Source organism: Lissotriton vulgaris, chromosome 5 (genome assembly GCF_964263255.1).
Source record: "Lissotriton vulgaris chromosome 5, aLisVul1.2, whole genome shotgun sequence".
In the NCBI taxonomy this organism is placed as follows: Eukaryota; Metazoa; Chordata; class Amphibia; order Caudata; family Salamandridae; genus Lissotriton; species Lissotriton vulgaris.
In genome coordinates, this window is record NC_141693.1 from 205437912 (window position 1) to 205462132 (window position 24221).

A 24221-nucleotide genomic window follows, 5' to 3' on the forward strand; every position below is an offset into this window, starting at 1 on the left:
GCACAGCAACGTCAAACAGCAGCTGACGTTGGGGTTGGCAGCACAAAGCTCTAAAGACTAATTCTGGAACTGGATTTTAGGTGCGCCACCGTTGGGTCCGCTGCTATATTCTCTGTGATCATCAATAGCCGGCCTTCCCTGTCTCGCAACGTTTTTGTAGAGAAGGTTCTACAAATCTTGCAGTCTGTGGCCTTGTGGTCCGGGTATAAGCAATAAATACAGCTTTCATGCTTATCTTCTACAAAAAGCCTCTTTTTCCCACAAGACGCACAGGACCTGAATAAGGCCTTCTTCTCCTTGTCAGACATATTTTGTTTGTAGATGAAAAGTTGATGAAATAAGTAGAATGGAATGAAAAACTGAGCAGAGCTCAGGGGAGACTCCCTACCACAACTGTGTGGTAGAAAAATCTGAGGCTCTGAGCTCTCTCAGGAAGGTTCCAAGGGGTGAGGCTGTTCTGATTGGTCCTTGTGGAAAGTTTGGGCTCTTTTACACAAAGAGGGTGATATGCTACAAAATGAGATGAGGCCTAGGCCTATTTTCTCTTTTGTTTCTATGATTATGTTATTTCTTTATTTACCGAAGCTCCCATTACGATGAAGGGGAATGATACAAAGCATGGGAATCTATGAAAGTTCCAATACTGGGGTAATCTGGACATACTTATCTGTCAATATTTATTTTCAATATTTTGTCCTCAATATTGTGTCCCATCGGTATTCTGGGGGTCGAAATTCGAGGCGCACGCTGCTATACAACTATCCACTTCAGGAGCTAGGACATCGCCTGGCAAGAAATGCCAGAAGTAAAAGACCAGGGGTCATGCCTTCGCTGTCTCCGCAGCCTGGGTCAGGAACAATGTTCTGACTGACAATAGAGCAGCTCCAAACGTCTTTCAGTTCAGAAATCTTTTCAATGAATACTATAATACCACACAACAAGGACTTACCTGTTACCTGCCTCGTTATAAACAAGCTTTTCTCGTACTTCAGCACCCTGGAAATACCACTACATACATGCATTGTGCTACAAAATATGAAGCATACCTATATTTTTCAGAATGTAGTCATTTTAATGGTTATATGTTTAAATAGTTCAGCTTTATCTGAGTTCAATCACCATAAATCTTACCAGTTAATCCTTTTTACATGTAAGAATGCAGAGAAATATTGAAGGTTGTGTGCTGATGTTCAAAAGAGTATTTTCAAATACTTGCTAACTGATTTTTTTATGTATGGTCAGTCAAAATGAGCAGATCCTACTATGTTCTGCACAAGGAGCATGTGAAGTGCAACTTTTCAATTGATAACCATGGATTCCATTTTGTTACCTTCAAGATGTTCTGCTCGTGGTGTTCTTGATAGTGCACAGATTCACACAGCGCTCAATCATTTACAAACACAATCACTAAGTGCTCTGTTACAAAATTCAGCACAACTCAGAGCCTAAGCAAGTCCTTATCATGCTTAGCTTGTAAACAACCTGGCTCAATACTCTGCTAATATCCAGATATACTCATTGTTCGGTCTGATAATACCCAACATTTACACAAAACGCCACTCAGAATAACTTTGAGATTCATTTATCCAGAGGGGTGTTCTTGAGAATACTCAGATAAACTTACAGAACTGCTTTAGATAATGTACAGGAGGAAGGAAAAATGGAAGAGGAAAATAGGAGCAGGGAGGAAGGAAGAAAGAAAAACAGGAAGGAAGAGCGTATGGACCTCATCTCTATGGAATGAGCAAAAGTGTTCTAGGAGACTTAAGGACCTTATTTAGAGTTTGGCAGATATCCATTCCAAACTAGGGCCTTTAAACACACTAAATATGGCAAATGGGGCATTCACTTCTAAATAAGGCACTAGGAGTGTCACTAAAAGTGCGCAGACAAAGGTGCTATGCTCAGGCCATAGGAATCCAGCTGCACCTCCTGATGAGAACCAAGTAGATCAAAACTCTCCAGGATTATTAGTGGTCCCCCTTCCAGATGTGACCTGGCCTGGCAGTTACATACTTGCCAACCTTTTGTGATCAGAAAGAGGTAGGCTTTGTTTTTAAAGTTTCAAACCACTAATTAGCATAATCATTGCCTCACATCAAATGACATTTCATAACACTTGGCCCAATTATGGCAATATAGGAAATCACATTACATTGTAAGGGATCAATATCAGAGAAAATGGCCATGTCCTTTACAACCATGTGGCATCATGACAGTGCGTCATGGCGTAAATGTGTATTGTGTGCTTTGTATACTTTGGCCAAGTCTAATCTCGTCACTGACTGCCTACTGTACAGGAAGTCCCCCACCTTTTCCATATTGTCGTTTTTTGTCCTGTACGCCGCCTGCCTCTAGCAGAAGACCCAGACTTCCTTTATGTTAAATCTGCTTGTGTGCTGGAAGCTATCTCCATGAACTCACGCCAGGCAGATGCTTTGTTGGTACAGCTGCCTGCAGTTCACGCTGCACCTCTGCACAGTGTGAAAGCCCCAATATTTCCCATCTGAACTGGTGTTGGTGTAAACTATGACTGCTAATGCATTCAATTAATCTCAATAGAGATATGAGCGATCCAAAAAACGTTATTAACTGTGGCAGGATCGGAGCGGAATTAGCACAGCACCAGAGTTCAGAGCAATATTTGCCTCCATCGAATCCATCTATTCAACTTGATCCTCTACATGGAAAGTGAAGGCTATAACCAGAAATGATTACTTATATGTAGACCTGGTTCTGCATCATTGGAATTTTCATGGAAGTCATAAATGTTAGAATAAGTCCCCACTGGATGTGCAGACCCCGGAACACTGGATCTAGAAATATTTGTCCATAGAATTATGGATATAGGGTACTAATGTTCATACGTCCATATGACAAACAGCATCATTCAGAAGCCTATCATAGACAAGGATTTTCTTAAATGTAGCTTGTTGGGATTCCAGAAGGTGCTGTTACAAGGCGGCATTGCACCATCTGATGACAGTCATGGTGTTGTCCATCTGATTTAAAATGTATTTCACCATCAGAGATAGAAGAAAAGCCTTGAGAGCAAAGTGAACCACTCTGGGCTCCAATACAGTAATGTGATAAGAGCTGTCCTTGACTGTCCAACACCCTCGCACTGCAACAAAGTGGTTGCACTGACTCTATTAAGTTCTGGAAGGAGGGAAGTGTATTGTGCCTTGCTTGTCGTAAAGGAAGGATGAGGTCACAATGAATGAGTGACACCGCTGAAAGAGGTGTGACTGGATGTCCACATGTGAGACAGTCTGAAGTTAGAATTTGCTGGACATTTTCATGGAGTATATTCCAGAGAAGGAGAGTCTTCAGGTGAGCTCCAGTAGGGAAGCCCTTTGGTGCACCAGAGAAGGCAGGTGGATTCAAGGTCTCTCTCTAGGAGGTACCTGAGCCTAAAGATGGAAGCCTATTGCAAATTACCTGGGAATCCAAGGCATGCATGGCCTAGTACAAAACTAGCATCAAGCCACTAGTAGGCATGTTTCACTGAACCGTCCTGATGCCTCCGCCCTCTCCAACAGGCACTGAGATGTGGAAAATGAGGAGGAGTTGAGGTAGCACGGAAACCCAATAGACCTAACCAAGAGTGTATATACACGTGTTAGGGCCACCGATGCTGTTGGGTACGTAGGAGCACAATGTCTGACCAGGCACCACTATTCTGGAGAGGGCCAGGTACCAGGTTTTATGTTTCTTATCATTGAGGCCTACTGCCTTTCGGTGATCCCTTGGTAGGCATGGAAGGAGCCTCATACCAACTAACACGTCCAAATGAAGCCTCACTACTTTTTCACAAACCACAAGGAAGGCGAAGACACTCATCTGTTTTTGCAAGGCAGGGAAGAGGTTGCCCCAGTCCAGTAATATACCTTGGTGGGCTAAAGAGCAAACAAGTTCCAGAATGACAATACATATCTAATCCCTAAATGTGTAAAACGTGCATTAAATGTTACCCAGCATTGACTATGGAGTGTATAGTATATAGACTGGATCAGCCTTATCTTGCAGTCAGAGAACTGGCGTAAGGGTTCTGGCTGTATCAGGGACTTCAAGCCCTTTTTGTATTATTAAAGGCCAGAGTACATGTCTAGAGGGTGTGGTACCAGTATAACTTTTCTGCCTTCTAGTAAATGCTTTGTTGCCTTTCTCAAAAGTACGCTTTACAAACAAAATAAACATAAGCATTAAAATGATCAAATAAAAGACTAGGATGCTCCACTTTTGTTGCCTCGATTATCTCCAGCTGTTCTATACTACCACCTACCTTTCACTGCCCCGGCCATCGTGGAACTTTCTCTCCACCTGCTGAAGCTCTAGGCCATGTAGCTGGGCTTGCAGCTGCTCCTGCCTTTGGTTGCTCTCATCCACATGTTTTTGCAGGCGTTCTGTGGTTTCCTCCAAATCGGCCAATCTTCCAGCTATATCCTGTTTAAGAAAAGCCAGTAAGAAGGAAAGACGTTGTTGTGACTATCTTGCAAAGGCTACTGTTGTCCATACAAGGCCATTTTTAAACATTCCCCCTGATAAGGGGAAAGGTGACATTGGTAAGAAGTACACATTACTGTTCATTCTTATTATTATTATTATGCGTTCTTATATAGCGCTCGATTACCCGGAGGCATCTCGGCGCTTGCCTTGGGAACCTGTCCTGGCTTTTTTCCCTGTGAGATACCCGTACTGGGCATCCCCCAAGGTGAAAGCCAGGCATCCCGCCGCGGGGGGGGCCATAGTGGAGATTAAGCAGGCTAATGCCCAGAGCTGCAGAGTGTGAACCCGTGATTCGAGTAGGCACCGAAACGAGAATTATCGAGTCCATGGATATTTGGGCTCAAGACCCTGCCGCGTCGGGAATTGAACCCTGGTCCCGGGTCTGACCTCTGCTTCAGGGTCTGCCTCCTCTAACCAGTGAGCCACACTTCTTACAATTAGTATGCAAGTTATGGTTTGAACAGTCTTTCCTGCAAGTTATGGATTGTGGAACTAACCATAACTAACCATAACTGGCGAATTTCAGTTGTTTCTAGGTTTTCTTTTGTAACCACAACTCCACTTTAATCATTGTTTTTACGTGTTTTTCAGAGTAAAACAAACAAATATACGTTAAGGTATTATAACCCAAAATAACCATAACTTCACTGTAACCTTCATTTTACAGTGAATTGTATGGATGTTTTGGTCATGGACAACCAACACTGTGGCTCACTGGTTAGAGGCGGCAGCAGACCCGGAAGCAGAGAACGGCCCGGGACCAGGGTTCAATTCCCGACACGGCAGGGTCGTGGACCAGGGTCAACGGACTCGATTATTCTCGCCTCAGTGCCTACTCTAACCAGGGATCACACTCGGCAACTCTGGGCATTAAGCTTGCCTCATCTCTACAACGGCCCCCCACAGACGCCGGGGATGCCTGGTTTCACCTTGGAGATACCCAGAAGGGACCATCTCACAGGGAAATCCAGGACGGGTTCCCCAGCGGTCTTCAGCGCCAGGACACCCCGCGATGGGGTAACAGTGCGCTTTACAAGTATCATCATTACATTTACAACGTCTAACTGTTCTCTTCGTCTAACAGTTCTCTAGCAGTCAGCCTCCATGGATGGATGGCCATCCAACCTGCACTTGGAGTCCGCCTCCAAAGATAGAGGAACTTCCAACTTGCCCTTGGAGGCTAAAGGCCATGCGTAGTGGAGGTGGGACGCAGTGCCCTAAGGCTGTCACAGGCGGTCAACCCCTGACAGTGACAAGCAGGGTTGGTTGCAAGGCATGACCTTGGCCAGGCCCTGCACCAAACTCACAATGGGCAGCTAGCCTCTGTTTTGCATAGCCTAATGCATTTTTTGACATTTACTATAAGGTTTACAGGCCTGTTTGTACAGTTTGCTGACCCAGACAAACTTTTGGACCCTTGCTGGGCCTCCCACAGGTTTTGTAAAACAAGTACTTGGTCAGCAAACACTTTGGAAGTCCCATCAAATGTCAGTACCCTTGCCATGTGCTCTCAGGCCCTTGGCCTGAGTTCACAGTCCTTGGGGTCCATGCTGGGGGCCACAAACCCAGCCTTGGTGCCCACAAACGCCACAGCAAAATTAGCAATTTCTTTACATTTTAGAACATGGGGGGATCTCTTTGAGGTCACACACGTAAGCAAGGGGTTGAAGGGATGTGGCCCATTCTCCCTTATGGCTCCTTCATTTTTATTTTTCAAGACACAGAGACTGTGCAATTTCTTTTTTTTTGGGACTGTGAAAGGACCACCAACCTAGATTCATGTACCATCCATGGACTCGTGCCATGCTAAACTAAAACAAATGTACTTTTTTGTAAAGTTTGGTGCAGATTTTGTTTGTATACTTCTTTATTTCTTTATTACAAGGAGATCATTTCATTTTGTGGGACATATACATGTACAATGTTTACCATCTTGATCAGTTAATGGTATGCAATAAATAGTGGCACAATCGAAACGTTCCTTTTACCAAATCTTGTGGGAGAGCCTACACAATTAGAGAATAACACATCTATCAGTTAGGACTCCTAACTTTACTACTACTAAATTGAGAAAAATCCCAATTTTAAGACTTTCGGTATTCACAGAAGGCATTTAGGAGTCCTAAAGTTAGGAGTCCTAACTTTACTACTACTAAATTGAGAAAAATCGTAATTTTAGGACTTTCGGTATTCACAGAAGGCATTTAGGAGTCCTAAAGTTAGGAGTCCTAACTTCTGTGAATATCGAAATGAGTAAGTTCATTCTGTGAATACCAAAAGTAGTAAGTGCATTCTGTGAATACCAAAACAGAAGTAAGTTTAGGATTGAGTCTTAAGTTTATTCTGTGAATCGGGCCCACTGTGTTTAGGAGTGACTTGCAGGCACCTATTACAGTGTTTCTCAATATTAACATAGGCTCCTGGCAAAGTTTGTCACAGTCTGGGGGACATTTAAAGTCTGTAATAGAGGGTACACAATGGCCAAATAAGTGAGGGGCCCTTCGCTCAGTATGTACACTGCTAGAGAAGACTGAGAAAGCACTGGAGAGGAAGTATGAGAATGACCATAGCCCTATAACACTTCTAGATATAAATGAGACCCTTCCCAGGTACAGCGAACTGGTGGATAGGGAAAGCTACTATTTGTCCAGGATTGTTCTGGCCTGTTGCTATGGTGATGGGAAAAGGCCAAGTAGAACCCACATGTGCAATTAATTGCACAAATTACACAGGCAGTTAACCAGTTCACAAAAAAATGATTTCAAAGCTTTTTGAGAGTACTCTGATTATCAAATGTCATTATCTCGTTACTAGAAAGATTACATGCTTTGCAATGTCCATACAATTAAACTCAGTTGGATAAAAGTGGAAGCCTGATGACTAATGATGTGTACCTGGTCTCCAAATGACTCTTAAATTAAATCAACAATGTTTTGTCTAATTTTCTGTACGTACTGCCTAGGAAATGATGAAGCCCTAGATCTCCATAATTGCTCACTAAATACCAGTGCTTATGAACAATATTACAAATCTCTCCCTGTTTATTTTGTAACTGCCCGATTAGTCTGGTCTGGTTAAATTAGCACCTTTAAATGTTTCAATATTACCTAAGGTGGCTTGCCAATTAGAAGGGCATGTCTATTCATTTACTGCACTAGCCCCACTATGTCTCTCAAGATTCCTTAATGATACCCCTTTTCTTTAAAGTTGGACATAGACTTCGGAAAATATTATTTATGCAGCAACTGCTTCTCACGTGCTACAATTGTCCAGATGATACATTCAAAGGAGAGAGGTGACTTCAAGCAACAGGTAGGATGGAATTGGCTGCTGTTTTTTCAGACAGTTATTTTCCACCTCTAGTTTTAAATCTAAGAACATTCTACTTTCCAGATTGGAATTCATTTTCAATTAATATTCAGATCATTAGAGCTTAACATGTCAACCACTTTTTTCAGATCGGTAAATGAGCCTTTTCAGAGTATATTGTCAATAAAACGAAACTCCAGGCATATGTTTTCCAGGAAGATGTTGGTGTCTGTGCTCCAAGCTGATGTCTTCTCCAATCACCCCATTGTAAGTCTGGCAAAAGAAGGGTCATACCTGCAGCCCATTGCTGAGCAGCAAAGCTGAAGAAAATACCACTAAACATAAAATAGTTGTGGGGGATTGAAAATTCAATATATTTAAGAAGCATTTTGGTAAGTTGTAACAAACTTGCAGTTCTTTGTCTCTTGACAGTATAACTGGTATGCAAACCATCAATATGTCTTTTTGACGCCTATAGAGAAATAACATCTAGAGTGACCATTCATACATTTTTTCTCCCACAGATACCTTCAATCTCTATAAGAACATCTTCTGTGTACCTAGCAAATGAGATCACACTCCTAACAAAGCAAAATAAGTATCTTCAGCTTAGAATAAAGACACATTTTTAATCCCCACTATGACGGGTTTAGTTGATGGAGAAATTTTGGGTAGTAGATAGAAAGTTGATGTTTTCAGTGGAGAATTCATTAGGATGTTCCTGTCATTTCCATTAAGTGACCCCTTTTCATACCTACAGTTCACCAATTTTTGTGGACTACACAGAAACCTACTTGTAAGATCAGACACTAATCTCTTAGGATTAAGTAAAGTGATTCATCATATGAGACTTCTATCTCTGAGTTTGTTATGGGTACAGGGACTGCATCCAACTGGATTTTGGTGTTAGATGTGGTAGGGCACTGTTATTACCGTAATACACAACCCATACACCCTCGGAGTCCAAGTTAAGTGTGACTGAATCTTGAAAATACCCACAGTGAGTCGAGTTAGCCATACGAACCTTTACCCAATTGGTTAGTGAGTACCCAGGGGTCATTTCCACCCACTCGCTCATGCCAGGCATAATGTGGCACACCCAGGCACCCACTCCGGAGAAACTCCTGGTCCTGTGGAAGATCAGAAGAGGAGTGAACCGCCTGTCTTAGACCTGAGAAGAGCCTAGAAGACCGGACCTGCTCCCCATCTGGTATATAGGGCAAAGAAGTGCACTCTGAGAGACATAAGGCTGACCTCCTGTTATAACTACAGGGACAAAACCAACTACAAGAGGTCTGTTCCTGTAACTGCCCAGCTTACCAGGGGCAACTGGGCCTAAGCACAACCTGAATAAGACCCTCCTGTTGGCTTCTGTCTCCACTCTGTGAGTCTCTAAGTGCCTCCACCAAGATCCTGGGGGTGCTTTAGAAGTGCACTGCTGTGATAGATTGAGATTTAAAGAACTAAAGTCACATGGTAAAGTCCTTGACCAGGACGAACATCGTTAGTTTATCAGAACCACGCTACATTGCGGTCAGTGTTAATTACATCTCTTCCCTGTTCTATCTTGACCATTGACTATCATTGGCACTTTAACCCTTTCGATGCTGATGACGAGCTCAGCTCGTCATGGTGCCAGCACAGGGGGGGAACGCCCAGCAGCCATGTGGTTAAGCAGCTTAGAGCTATTTCTACTTAGAATTTAGAAATTCATATCTCTGGTTCACCTTATTGGATTTTTGTCATTTTGGTGTCCTTCTGTTTATAAATTTTACTCTATTGTTATGATTCATGTTGGGATTTTATTGTTTTGTATTTCCACTTCATCACTACTTTTGTACTGCATAAACATTTTACACATTGCCTCTAAGGTAAGCCTGTCTGGTCTGTGCCATAGATAGCAGAGAGTTGAATCAGGTTTTTTTAGTGACATTAAGGGTTCACCCTGATTAGGATTATGGATATTACTTGAGGTGGGTACTTACCGCCTTTAACTAATAGCCCAGTTTCTCACAATGGGTGTTCATGACAGCACAACAGAGAGCTCTGGAGTTGTGGATAAAAGCAGTTTGAGTTAATGAGAGTGCCAGTCACTGTGTCGTAAAGGGTGCAGTGTCCTGAGGACACGTAATGGCATCCCACTTTCCAGACACCTGCCCTTCACTAACGCACCAATCCAACAAAGGTGTCACCAGTCAGATGACCTTTCTAATAAAAGGGAACTAGGCACACCTGCCCTCACTCTAATGTGTCCATGCTCTTTCTGATGATGAGGGCAAGGAACCATTTCATCACATTGGTGACAAGGCAGAGCGAACCATGTCTGCCTCCTCGGCCCTGGTCACAATGAGGCCCAACTTTGGGTATGGTGATGTCCAGCCTGCCCTTCATGCCCCCTTCTCTGGTATAGCCAAAGCTATCCTCATGTTCACCTGACAAAACACTGATGCCTATCAAGCAAACACCCTTAGTGGCATCAGTGCTCCATCCTTCCTCATACCCACACCCCATTGAGAAAGAGAACACCTGCAATGGCATTACCTGCCCTGCCGTCCTGCTGCCAAAAAGGGGTCTGTATGGCCTGCTGACCCTTGCACCCACCCGAAGAGAAGAACAAAGTGCCTAGAAAGTAAAATGGTACTAAATGAAATGCCTCTTTTCATGATCTCCTGCAAAGTTTTGGACTGATGCTGCTGGGTTTTTGAGAGTGAACTGAGTCCTTCTAACCCGACCTCATTCCCATTGCTCTGAATTTGAATTTGAATTTAAAAATATTTATATAGCGCTCTTCTACCACGCGGTTTCTTGGTGCTTTTGGACTGCGAGGGGTAACAGGAGCAGGGAGGGATCAGACCTTGTAAGCTTGGGAAAAGAGCAGAGTTTTGAGGCCCTTTCGAAACTCGATGTAGGAGGATGTCATCCGGAGTTCCGTCGGAAGGGAGTTCCAGAATGCAGGAGCGAGAACTGCAAATTTAGTTCCTCCAGCCTTTTTCTTTCGAAAACGGGGGGTAGTTAGCAAGGCCAGGTTGGTGGATCGAAGCTCTCTGCCAGGTATGTAGGGTTTGATGGCGGAGCAGATAAACTCCGGGGCAGTGCCAATTTTGGCCTGGAAGGTGGTACAGCCAAGTTTAAACAAGGCTCGCTCTTTTACCGGCAGCCAGTGCAATGCCTGCATTAAGGGGGTAACCCGATGGAATTTGGGCAGACCGTGGATCAGGCGGGCTGCCTGATTCTGCACTAGCTGCAAACGGTGAATGGCGTAGGGTGGAGCGCCATTGTAAATGATGTTGCCGTAGTCAAGGCGCGAGAGCACCATGGCCATCACTATGATTTTTAACGCAGGCAGGGAGAAAAAGCGAGAAATCTTCCTGATGGTTCTCAGGGAGAAAAAACAAAAAGAAACTACCGAGGAGATCTGTGAGTGAACAGAAAGTGAAGAATGGAGAAGAATACCCAGGGTTTTGACCTTGGGAACTGGGAGAGGGGGGGCACCAAGTGAGGAGGGCCAGTGGGAGGGGGACCAGGGACTGCAACCACCTCCAGTCAAGACTAACTCAGTCTTGTCTGGATTGAGTTTGAGGTGGTTGCAGTTCATCCAGTCCTGGATGAACAACATGACGGACTGGACATTCTGAGAGGAGGAAGAGGAGTGGGAAAGATTGAAAATTAGCTGGAGGTCATCGGCGTAATTGAACACCGTGACCTCGAGCTGCTGTAACATAAAAATGAGAGGGTAGATGTATAAATTAAAAAGAAGGGGAGAAAGTGAGGAACCTTGGGGGACTCCACATACAACCTTGCGAGGGGCAGCAGTGAAACCAGCTAGATGAACCGCCTGAGCCCTATCGCTCAGGAAGGACTCAAGCCAGGCGAGGGCCAGGCCCTCAATGCCCGCCGCCTTGACACGGGTGAGAAGGATGGAATGGTCCACCGTGTCAAAAGCGGCGGACAGATCTAAAAGGATGAGGGCCTGCGGACGATTGGTGTCAATGCCCTCGCGTAGGCTATCCATCACTGAGGTCACCACCCTCTCAGTGGAGTGAAGCGGGCGAAAGCCGGCCTGCCTGGAAGAGAGGCAGTGGTTGGTCTCCACATGGGTGCTCAGGGTACTGGTCACGTGGGTTTCTAGAACTTTGCCCAGGTAAGGCAGGAGGGAGATGGGACGGTAATTGGAAGGGGATGAGGGGTCAGCGCCGGGTTTTTTTAAAATGGGAATAATAGCCGCAAATTTGTGGGAAGTAGGGACCGCTCCATTGCTGAGCGAGTCGTTCAAAAGTGTGAGGGGAGGGGTGGGGCAATTTAGGAAGATTTCTCTTAAAATGTGAGCGGGGGCAAAGTCAAGGGGGGAGCCTGACTTTACCTTTTGAAGCAGGGGGAAGAGTGTGACCTTGGTTAAGGGAGGAATGGAAGTGAGTTTGGACGTGACAACGGGCGGGGAAGGGTTGGTAAATGTGGGGGAAGGGAGAGGAATGTTGCCTTTGATCTTTGCGACCTTGTCAATGAAAAAATCGTTGAGTGAGTCGCAAAGCGGTTGGGAGGGGGGAATTGAGGCCGCAGCTCTGTTGGGCGAAGCAAGTTCGTGTACGGTGGCGAAAATCTCCTTAGTTTGGGATTCCGCTGCCAGTATCCTGTTGGATCCTTAAAAGTATATATTTGTTGGTGTATACCCAATTGGTGTAATTTTACTTAATTATGAGTCCCTAGTATATGAAACCAAGGGTAATAAGGGCTTGTACCACCAAGGCTGCAGCACTTATTGTGCCACACTGGATGTGACAATGTGAAACAAATAAACAAGGAGGGGCCGGGGGCAAAAAAGGTCCAGCACACGTGCCCAAGGTATACACTGTGAAAACAAGAGGTGTGATGTTCCTAAAGAGGAAAGGGAGGTAAGGTCCTGACCCAGAGGAGCAAGCACACTCACATGCCCCGAGGGATTTCATGCAGGCAGCTCCTTATTGGACCGGTGCTGAAATGCCCAAAGGGCCCCGCAGGGGGACTCTTTCCTAGGCATCTTTTACCTGTGATCTTTGCCGATGATGAAGCAGGTGTGTGTGTTCTGTGAGGTGTTTATACTGTTTATACAAAGGTGAATAGAGTGTGGGGAGGATGTGAGTTAAAAATAACTATGAGAACCAGCTGAACCAACTTTAATGAGCGGGTTCCATGTCATGTTTAAAAACCTACAATATTTGCGAGAAGAAGATCTAGTAGTCTCATCAAGCATTAAGAAAGGATGTAGGTCAACATGTTTCATGCCCTCTAGTGTCTTTCAGATCGTGGCATTTCTTCAGTATGAAAAAAAACCCTACTAACTACTCACTGAGGGGCAATAGCAATACCCTCACCAAATTACACCGACCGTAACTGTGTCCCTCAGGGTAAGGACCTAAAGGAGAATGGGGACAAAAAAGGGGGGGGGGTCAAATGATACGATCAAGAAAAGCATAAAAAAACAACTTTGTTCCAGATTGGTGGTTAAGGTGTCTAGTTGTGGGCCGACACACCATCATCTTAGTCTAGCTGTGTGCATTTTTCACTTGGTGCACAGTGAAATGGGTAGAAAAACATCCATGTTGTGCTGAGGAGAAACAAGTCACTCGGTATTCATCCTCATCAACCATGCCTCATAGAGAGTGTGTACTACAGAGGTCTGACAACATACAGTAGCTCCAAGGAATGGAAACCCCAGTGGTGTATACTTTTGTCAAGTGTGCATCAATGGGTAGTGCCAAGGACAAAACTAGCAAGAGTGGTATTGGTCCCCGTGGTGATTGAAAAGAACTGGTATGATTAAAGTCACCTGTGCAAATGGTACAACCCCCAAGGGGTGGTGGGAGAAAGGTAACTTACCCAAACAAGCACTGGCGTTGCCAATAGGTTTCGCATTTGGAAAGTTGGAGCTATTGGTTTTGTAAATGACATTTTATATTTATATATCGTTATTGGCATTGTCAATTACCCAGTGTAATTGGGGAATGCAGTTTGCCCTTCACACCCCTTATTCATAGCTACGTTTTTGGACTTGCCACTAAAGTGACTGGTTCATGTTCTGGTTCTCTGATGAGTGGCTCTTGCTTTGCTGCACTAGACTATCAAATGTTACTGGAAATGCTCATTGCGGGCAGAAACGCAGATTGTGTCCTTGGCAGTGAGGACCATCCTTCCTTTTCCACAGCACTGCGATGTGAAGTGTACCTCCATTCTTAACACAACAAAAATTATTGACCAAATGACTGTAGTCCTGTTGGCTTTGTCGACGTTTGTCACAGATTAAAGGCATGCCACTGTATTTAATTCTGCTCCAGTCTGTGAATTATTGTTTACATGCTTCTCTCTTAGGTTGGGCAACGAAGCACGCCTACATAGCTTTACAATTATAACCCCATGTTAACCACAGTTGCCCAAGAACAAACCGCGAAGAGCTTTATTATGATTTCTTGTCACGCTTTCCATTTTTCTAGCGCAGCTTGTGTATCTTTATACTACATAGTTTGAATTAAAACATGTAAATATCTAGAGCAGTTTATAATTTGGCGTGTTCCTCCGCTATTAACCGCTCTATTGCCCATGGATTTAATTTTATGCTCCGGAAATTACGAAACGTAGGTATCGTGCATGTTTTAAAATGATTTAATTCGGTAAAACCTCCCCGTGCCATGTTTTTGTCTCGGCGATCCTCCTGCTTTACGAGTGTAGTACGAGGGGCAGGGTTGCGCGTGGAGGGGGAGGGGACATTGTCTTCGGCTGGCCCGGTGATATCAAAGCGAATGTGCTTCTGGACATAGGTTTTAGCATTCATTGGTTGTCTGAAGAAAGCCATTTCAAGAGTGGATTGGACAAGGAGCTGGGTCAATTTTGTTCCCGTCTCCAAGGCACTGATGATGCTGCCTTCACAGGCTGCCGAACGTCACGGCTCCATCATCCAGTGGGATGTGGGCTTTTTATCATTCCTCTGTCTCGAGCTCCCTGTTCAATTCTCATAATTGTCTGCAATTGCATTTCTTAATCCGTTTAATACCAGATGCTAACAGCATGATATTTTGCAATCACCTAGGGGAATACAAGAAGGACGAACTCCTGGAAGCTGCTAGGTGAGTGTGAGAAGTTGGCCTGGTATATAATGCTCACTAATTCTAGTGATCACTTTGTACCATGCCAAGCAACCCTTATGATGATGGTTGTAATTCAACCTTGTAGACCAGTTATCCTAGTGGTAACGTGGACAAAGCAGTCTTAGGCTAAACTCTGAAAGGCATGTGAAGCCAGCTGTTATACCATACACAACCCCCTTGAATACCAAATGAAAGGGACACCACACAGATATATATTGAAAATATATATTGATTTATTAACTATTAAAATCCCCTGGACTCTTTATGAGCACAGAAGCACAAGCGTAAAATCACAAGACAGTTTAAAATACACAAAAGTTGCACAATATGGATGAGCCCTAGGGGCCACCTAAACCATATACTAAATAAGTGGTATAAGAGATACCTAAAGGAAAGTGAAGAGGCCTAGGGCCTTGGGAATCGCTGGAGCTATTCGAGACTGGAGTTAACTAAGTCGGGAAAGGCCCACGGGACTCGGGTGCAGTGTTCAAAGTGCACGCACTTCTCAATACAAAGTCTATGGTGCGTAAAAAGCACAAAGTTAGAAAGTTAGGAACCTTCCGAGTGACCTACGGAGCTGAAACTTAAAACACAGGCCCTTGGGATGTGTACCAGTGCAGGAGCACCGGCGGAGCTGAGTTACCTCACCCACAGGAAGCGGGTGCACAGGGTCGAAGATGTGTCGGGTTTCGTCACGCTGGTCGATGGTGCTTGGAGCAGGAGATGCTGCAGGCGGCTCGATGAGAAGAGTTCCGGTGGATCCAAGGGTGGATCTGTAGATGTGAAGACCTGAAAGCAGAGGGGACAGTGTTCAAAGTCACTAGCCAGTGACTGCCGTGGAACCAGAGTGGAACCAGGTGATGTCGGGTGCAAACAGGCGTTGTCGGGTAGCTTCTTTCTGCAGCCACGTGGATACCCGGGGTCGAGGACGTCCAGGAGTCGGTCACGAGCTGTCCCACGTAGGCTTCTCGCTGTTGGCGGTGTCGGCGACCTGATCGGAGCAAACAGGCCTTGGCAAATGCAAGCCACGCAGAAGTCGAAAGATGCTGTTCACTCGGACCAGCAAGGTCAGAGCGGGTGCTCCTTTTCACAGGAGCTTGGGTAGGTCTGGAGCAACCAGACCTGCTGTTTAAATCTTCGGGTTCGTCGCCAAGATGGCCGCTGGCCGCGTGGCTAGTGGCCGGGATGGCGCGTCGAGTGGCACAGTGCAAAAGGGCCCCACGCAGATCGTGGAGATGCTGGGGGGCTGATCTTCGGTGCAAGGGCTGCTCGGTGGTGGGGGTTCTCAGTCCCCAAAGCACAACGTCGAGGATGCCTCAGAAGCTGCGCAGTCAGCTTTACGAGTGTCTTTCAAGAGGTCCGGTCCCACGTCACTCGGTGCCTCCACGGGTCCCTTCTTTGCAGGGACTGTGGATCGGGCTCTGAGAGGTCTGGGAATCTGGTTCTTGTCGGGCTCTGGGCTCGGGCTCCGGCGGGAGGCGGCGGCAAAGCAGACGTCGAGTTGCTGGTTGGTACCTGTGTTCACAGGGTGGTCACTCCTTGGCCACAAGGGAGATTCTTCTTCAGTCTTCTGTGCAGCAGAATGTCGAAGTCCAGTCTTCTTCTTAGTTTTAAGTTGATTTCGGGATGATCTGCTGTGCAATGGCACTGCTCCCCCTCTTATTCCAATCTAGGGGGTGGATCACCTACTAGGTCCCTCCTCTGGGAGGAACCAGGAAGGGGGGCGGTTACACCCCCTTTCCTTTGTCCAGCTCCGCGCCAGGACTGGGGCTGGAAGGCCCCAGAACCGGTTTGGGCTGGCCTATGCACGGGGACACCTTGTGTGCCCCGGGCATGTCTGATTCTATTCAGCCCTGTCCTACCCAATACACAAAATCCTGTCTGGGGTGGTGCTCGCACCTCCCAAGGCAGGAAACCCTTTGTCCAGGCCACCATCTGCCGAGTTTCGGTCAGCAGCAGGAGGCCAGACTTGTGTCTGTGGTGGCAGCGTCCATTTTGTGAAGCTGAGGCTCTGTTTAACTTTAACCGGGGTTAAGGCTACACACATGTCGTGTCCCTCTAGAAGGGTGGAATGCTATCCCCGTCGCCAGAATTGGCGAGGGGATAGTATTCCAATTCGTATGACACCTTACTCGACATGTTTTGATAAAGCCAAACCAAAGATAGCATTTAACCGCGAGGATTATAATGCACTTAAGAGTATATGGTAGGGCAATATCCCGGAACAGCTTAGGGAGTTGTTCCCGACAGCTGCAGACAGGCTCAGCTCATGCCAGAGCACCATCTCACATATTTCCAAGCACTCTGCCTCCAGGATTGATGAGGCCTTCCATAGGAGTGGCTGATAGGAACATATGTGTCCAGTTTAGGGTTAGGCACAGACATACTGCACCTAAGTAAGAGGTGGTTACACCGACTTACCCCAGCTGAGTGATCAGCCAGTTGTGTCAAGGATGGTGGCCAGGCCAGGGGTGGCACAATACGTGCTGCAGCCCCTGGTAGGCTTTGGATACACCTATGCCCTGGGCACCTAGGGTGCACTATTACAGGGGCTCATAAGGTGAACCAGTTCCAATTCGTAATGCACCTAAAGTGCATTGGCATCAATTTAGAGAGAGAACAGCAGGCTGTGGGTCTGATTAGCAGGCCCACAGCCACATTAAGTCAGAAACCAGTGAAGCAAAAAGCAAAAATTTGGGGTGACCATAGGATAGCAGACCCTACTCTCCTACATAACCCCCCCCCAAACGCAGGGACATTAGACTAACCTTGACCAGTTGTGTCTTCATGTTCTAAGTGGAAGTACCTGGAGAGACCATCTGCGTTGCCATGGTCAGTCCCTGGGCGGTGCTCCACTGTAAAGTCCATCCCCTGTAGGGAAATGGACCACCTGAGTAGTTTGGGGTTTTCACCCTTCATCTGATTAAGCCATAGGAGGGGCTTATGGTCGGTCTGAATCTTGAAGTGAGTGCCAAATAAGTATGGTCTCAACTTCTTCAGGGCCCACACCACAGCAAAGGCCTCCCTCTCTATAGCTGACCAACGTTTCTCTCTGGGGGTCAGCCTTCTGCTAATGAAAGCAATGGGCTGGTCCTGGCCATCTACATTAAGCTGTGAAAGCACTGCTCCCACTCCCAACTCAGAAGCATCTGTTTGGACAATGAACTCTCTTGAGTAGTCAGGACTCTTCAGGATAGGTGCAGAGCACATGGCCTTCTTCAGGTCATCAAATGCCTTTTGACAGATTTCTGTCCACTGAACCTTTTTGGGCATCTTCTTGGATGTCAGATCATTAAGAGGAGTCACAATGGACCCATAGTTCTTAACAAACTTCCTGTAGTACCCAGTCAGGCCCAAGAAAGCTCTGACCTGAGTCTGGGTAGTTGGAGGGGACCAGTCCTTGATGGTCTGGATCTTACTCTCCAGTGGTTGAACTTGGCCTCCACCTACAAGGTGGCCCAGGTATACAACCTTGCTCTGCCCTATCTGGCACTTTGTTGCCTTGATAGTGAGGCCTGCCTTCTGCAGAGCCTCAAGCACTTCCTTCAGGTGGATCAGGTGATCCTCCCAGGTGGAGCTAAAGACAGCAATATCGTCCAGATAAGCTGCACAAAAGTCATCCAACCCAGTGAGGACTTGGTTCACCAACCTTTGGAAGGTGGCAGGTGCATTTTTCAAACCAAAGGGCATCACCACAAACTGATAATGCCCACTAGGGGTAGAAAATGCTGTCTTGGCTTTAGACTCCTCAGCTAACCTGATTTGCCAGTAGCCAGCTGTCAAGTCAAATGTGCTCAAATATTTGGCAGAAGCCAACTTGTCAATGAGCTCATCTGCCCTTGGAATAGGGTGTGCATCTGTCCTGGTGACAGCATTGAGTCCTCTGTAATCCACACAGAACCTCATCTCTCTCTTGCCATCTTTGGTGTGAGGTTTGGGGACCAGAACCACTGGGCTAGCCCAGGGGCTCTCTGAAGGCTCAATGACACCTAATTCCAGCATCTTTTGCACCTCAGTCTTTATACAGTCCCTGACGTGGTCAGGTTGCCTGTAAATTTTGCTCTTTACAGGAAGACTGTCACCAGTGTCCACCACATGGGTACACCAGTTAGTCTGACTGGGTGTCAATGAGAACATATGCCTGTATGCCTGTAGAACTTGTCTGCAGTCATGTTGCTGATGTTCAGTGAGGCTGCCACCTAAGGCCACACCATCAACTGAGCCATCCTCAGGGTTCTGAGTGAGCAGGTCTGGGAGAGGGTCACTCTCTTCCTCCTGTCCCTCATCTGTAGCCATGAGCAAGCCCATGTCTGCCCTGCTGACATATGCCTTCAATCTGTTCACATGGAGCACCCTGTGGGGGCTCCTGGGAGTTCCTAGGTCCACCAAGTAGGTAACCTCTCCCTTCTTTTCCAGAATTGTATGGGGTCCAGACCATTTGTCTTGGAGTGCTGCTGGGGCCACTGGCTCCAACACCCATACCTTCTGTCCAGGCTGAAACTCAACAAGGACAGCCTTTTGGTCATGCCAAGCTTTTTGTAATTCTTGGCTAGCCTCAAGGTTTTTGGATGCCTTTTCCATGTACTCTGCCATCCTGGAGCGGAGACCAAGTACATAGTCCACTATGTCCTGTTTAGGCTTTTTGAGAGGTAACTCCCATCCTTCCTTCACAAGACACAGGGGTCCTCTTACAGGGTGCCCAAACAACAATTCAAAGGGGCTGAAGCCAACCCCCTTTTGAGGGACCTCTCTGTAAGCGAACAAAAGGCAGGGCAGAAGGATGTCCCATCTTCGCCTGAGCTTTTCAGGTAATCCTTTAATCATGCCCTTTAGGGTCTTGTTAAATCTCTCAACAAGCCCATTGCATTGTGGGTGATAAGGAGTGGTGAACTTGTAGTTTACACCACATTCCTTCCACATAGCTGTCAAATATCCAGACATGAAGTTAGTACCTCTATCGGATATTACCTCCTTAGGAAACCCCACTCTGGAGAAAACTCCAAGTAAGGCCCTGGCCACAACAGGAGCTGTTGTGGTCCTAAGGGGAATTGCCTCTGGGTACCTGGTGGCATGATCCACTACCACCAGTATGAATCTGTGCCCAGATGCTGTAGGGGGATCCATTGGACCAACAATATCAATCCCCACTCTCTCAAAGGGAACCCCCACCACAGGTAGTGGGATCAGGGGGGCCTTTGTTGTTCCACCTGCTTTACCACTGGCTTGGCAGGTTTCACAGGAGCGACAAAACTCCTTGGTGTCTTCAGACATGTGAGGCCAGTGAAAGTGAGGGACAAGCCTGTCCCAAGTCTTGTTCTGGCCTAGGTGTCCTGCTAAAGGAATATCATGGGCCAAGGTGAGTAGGAAGCCCCTAAATTGCAGAGGTATAACCAACCTCCTGGTAGCACCAGGCTTGGGGTCTCTAGCCTCTGAATAAAGGAGTCCATCGTCCCAATATACTTTATGGGCACCTTGAGCATTCCCAGCAGCCTCAGCAGCAGCCTGCTGTCTGAGGGGTTCAAGAGAAGGACAGGTTAACTGAGCCTGCCCCAAGTCTGCCCTAGAAGGTCCCCCTGTCCCCAGAAACTCAACCTGATCAGGTTCAAGTTCTTCAGGGACAGTTCCTTCAGGGGTCTCAAGATCAGTTTCCTGTGAAGCCTGATCCTCACTTGTAGGCAGTTGGGAAGGCACAGCCTTAACCCTCCTGTTCTTCTTCTTGGGAGGTACTTGGTCCATTGTTCCAGGATCCAAGACCTGAGGTTCAGAGAGGCACTTTTTGGCCTGTGACCTGGTCACAGCAAGGACATGTGATGATATCCCTAACATCTCTGCATGAGTCCTGTACTCAACTTCTGACCATAGAGAGTTCTCCAGGTCATTGCCCAACAAACATTCTACTGGGAGATCAGCACTAACCACAACTTTCTTCAGGCCAGTTACCCCTCCCCAGGAAAAGTTAACAAGTGCCACACTATGTGTAGTAGTGACATTGCTGGCATTGGTCACCAGGTAATCATCGCCTGGCATGTATTGTCCAGGGTCCACAAAGTTAGGTGTCACCATAGTGACACTGGCACATGTGTCCCTGTAAGCTTGAGCCACTTTGTTGTTAATCAAAGGTGTCTGTCTGTATTTGCCCAGGTTACTGGGACTTATGTCAGGGGTCAAATCTATGTCCCCTTCACAAACCAGAACAGCCTGTGTAAGGGTTCTGACTAGGTCAGAATCTCCTTCAGTTCCCAAAGTGATTCCCACTAAACCCTTGGCTTGAGGACCAACACTGCTAACTGTACTAGTGGGTGCAGGTGCCTTAGGGGCTGCAGTGCTGGGGGCTCCACCCTTTTTACACTCACTTGTCCAGTGAGAGGTGTTCTTACAAGTTTTACACCAGGGTTTCTTCTGACCTTCTTTCTTCTTCTTCTTGGAAGTTTGGGACCCACCCTCTGTCTCAGTTTGGGGCCCTGTTGAAGACTTCTGGTCTTTAGCTTTCTGCTCCCCACCCTTCTGGTCTGTTTTCTTCTGGTCACCACCCTGGTTCTGGTTCTGGTTCTTTTGCTTAACTCTGGTTCTTACCCATTTATCTGCCCTCTTTCCCAATTCTTGGGGAGAGGTCAAATCTGAGTCAACCAAATGTTGATGCAACTGCTGGTTCTGACAATTATTTAAAATTTGTTCTCTCATCAGCAAATTGTACAATCCTTCATAGTCTGTAACCTTGCTTCCCAGCAACCATCCCTCCAGAGCCTTAGTGGCACACTCAACAAATTCAGACCAGTCCTGAGTCTGTGTCTTCTGGGTATCTCTGAACATTAACCTGTACTGTTCAGTGGTTAAGCCTAACCCATCAATCAGAGCACTCTTCAGGACCAGGTAGTTTCTAGAATCCCCATCACTAACTGTGAGGAGTCTGTCTCGGCCTCTACCTTCAAAGGAGAGCCACAAGATTGCTGCCCACTGCTCCTGAGGGATCTGCTGTACTCTGCAGGCTCTCTCCATTGCAGTAATCCATTTATGGATGTCATCCCCAGCTTTGTAGGGGGGCACAATCTTACTCAGGTTTCTATTATCAAAAGACCTGTCTTTATCCTTGTGGATATTGCTGCCACCAGTGGGTTCTATTACCCCACTCTCTCTAGGCTGTCTTGCTCTAGCAAGTTTCTCCTTAGCCAGGGCAACCTCTAACTCTTGCCTCTGGATCCTAAGCTCAGCCTCTCTCATCTTGGCCTCATGTTCCCTTCTCTGAGGGCTAGTCATCTCCTTTCTGGAGTGACCATGAGAGCCTCTAGAGACATGGGAGGTATTGGATTCACCTGAGTGATGCCTTCTCCTCCTATGGCCCTGGTTAAGTCCACCTGGGGGTCTGAATGGGTTGTTACCTGATTCATTCCCAAGTTGACTTAAGTTAGCCTGGTTCAGTCTACTGACCAGCACCTGACTATCTCTGTCATCATCTGACTCACTGCTTTCCACCTCCTCCTCCTCTTCTTCTTCCTCTTCCTCTACATCTACTTGAGGAGCTCCAGTGGTGGAGGCTTCCTCATCTACTAGGATGATAGGGGTAGGGGTGTCTACAGTGTCATCCTCTGAAGGATGGCCTCCTTCAGCATTCCCTGTGGGGTTTGCTTTAGAGGTCTTTAGAGCCTCAGACTGATCCAAGAGCTCTCTTAGGTGGTCTGTAGTAGGGGAAGGCCCTGTCTTCAGACCCCTTAAGACACAAAGCTGTCTTAATTCCTTAAAGGGAAATATAGCAAACTGGGATGGTGCCCTTGGAGGGTCACTCTCAACAGGAGTAAGTCCACTGGACCCCTCTGTTCCAGACATTGCTCTAGTGTGGGTGGATGTGTTGCAATCTACCTACACTGGTGTTTACCTACTAAACCTATCTAGTAGTTGTAGCTAGGGTGTGCTACTCCCTTTGCTCTACAACAACTAAGTTCAGTAGAACTTATGTATACTAGTCTTGTTTTATATGTACCTAGCAGGTACCTGTATGATCTTTCAAATGATAATCTCAAAGATTGTAATGGTAAAACAACAGCAAGCTCAGATCCCAATCCGCTGCTCACCAATGTGAGAAGTTGGCCTGGTATATAATGCTCACTAATTCTAGTGATCACTTTGTACCATGCCAAGCAACCCTTATGATGATGGTTGTAATTCAACCTTGTAGACCAGTTATCCTAGTGGTAACGTGGACAAAGCAGTCTTAGGCTAAACTCTGAAAGGCATGTGAAGCCAGCTGTTATACCATACACAACCCCCTTGAATACCAAATGAAAGGGACACCACACAGATATATATTGAAAATATATATTGATTTATTAACTATTAAAATCCCCTGGACTCTTTATGAGCACAGAAGCACAAGCGTAAAATCACAAGACAGTTTAAAATACACAAAAGTTGCACAATATGGATGAGCCCTAGGGGCCACCTAAACCATATACTAAATAAGTGGTATAAGAGATACCTAAAGGAAAGTGAAGAGGCCTAGGGCCTTGGGAATCGCTGGAGCTATTCGAGACTGGAGTTAACTAAGTCGGGAAAGGCCCACGGGACTCGGGTGCAGTGTTCAAAGTGCACGCACTTCTCAATACAAAGTCTATGGTGCGTAAAAAGCACAAAGTTAGAAAGTTAGGAACCTTCCGAGTGACCTACGGAGCTGAAACTTAAAACACAGGCCCTTGGGATGTGTACCAGTGCAGGAGCACCGGCGGAGCTGAGTTACCTCACCCACAGGAAGCGGGTGCACAGGGTCGAAGATGTGTCGGGTTTCGTCACGCTGGTCGATGGTGCTTGGAGCAGGAGATGCTGCAGGCGGCTCGATGAGAAGAGTTCCGGTGGATCCAAGGGTGGATCTGTAGATGTGAAGACCTGAAAGCAGAGGGGACAGTGTTCAAAGTCACTAGCCAGTGACTGCCGTGGAACCAGAGTGGAACCAGGTGATGTCGGGTGCAAACAGGCGTTGTCGGGTAGCTTCTTTCTGCAGCCACGTGGATACCCGGGGTCGAGGACGTCCAGGAGTCGGTCACGAGCTGTCCCACGTAGGCTTCTCGCTGTTGGCGGTGTCGGCGACCTGATCGGAGCAAACAGGCCTTGGCAAATGCAAGCCACGCAGAAGTCGAAAGATGCTGTTCACTCGGACCAGCAAGGTCAGAGCGGGTGCTCCTTTTCACAGGAGCTTGGGTAGGTCTGGAGCAACCAGACCTGCTGTTTAAATCTTCGGGTTCGTCGCCAAGATGGCCGCTGGCCGCGTGGCTAGTGGCCGGGATGGCGCGTCGAGTGGCA

General features: G+C 46.7%; 1 protein-coding gene across 1 annotated transcript in view; it reads right to left on the reverse strand.

Annotated features, from left to right (window-relative positions):
* Nucleotides 1-24221, reverse strand: part of CCDC183 (coiled-coil domain containing 183) — a 319356-nt gene that overhangs the window by 184409 nt on the left and 110726 nt on the right. The window contains exon 10 of the mRNA XM_086919361.1: nt 4286-4446. Coding sequence (XP_086775487.1) covers nt 4286-4446 — 161 coding nt within the window. The remainder of the gene's footprint in view (nt 1-4285; nt 4447-24221) is intronic.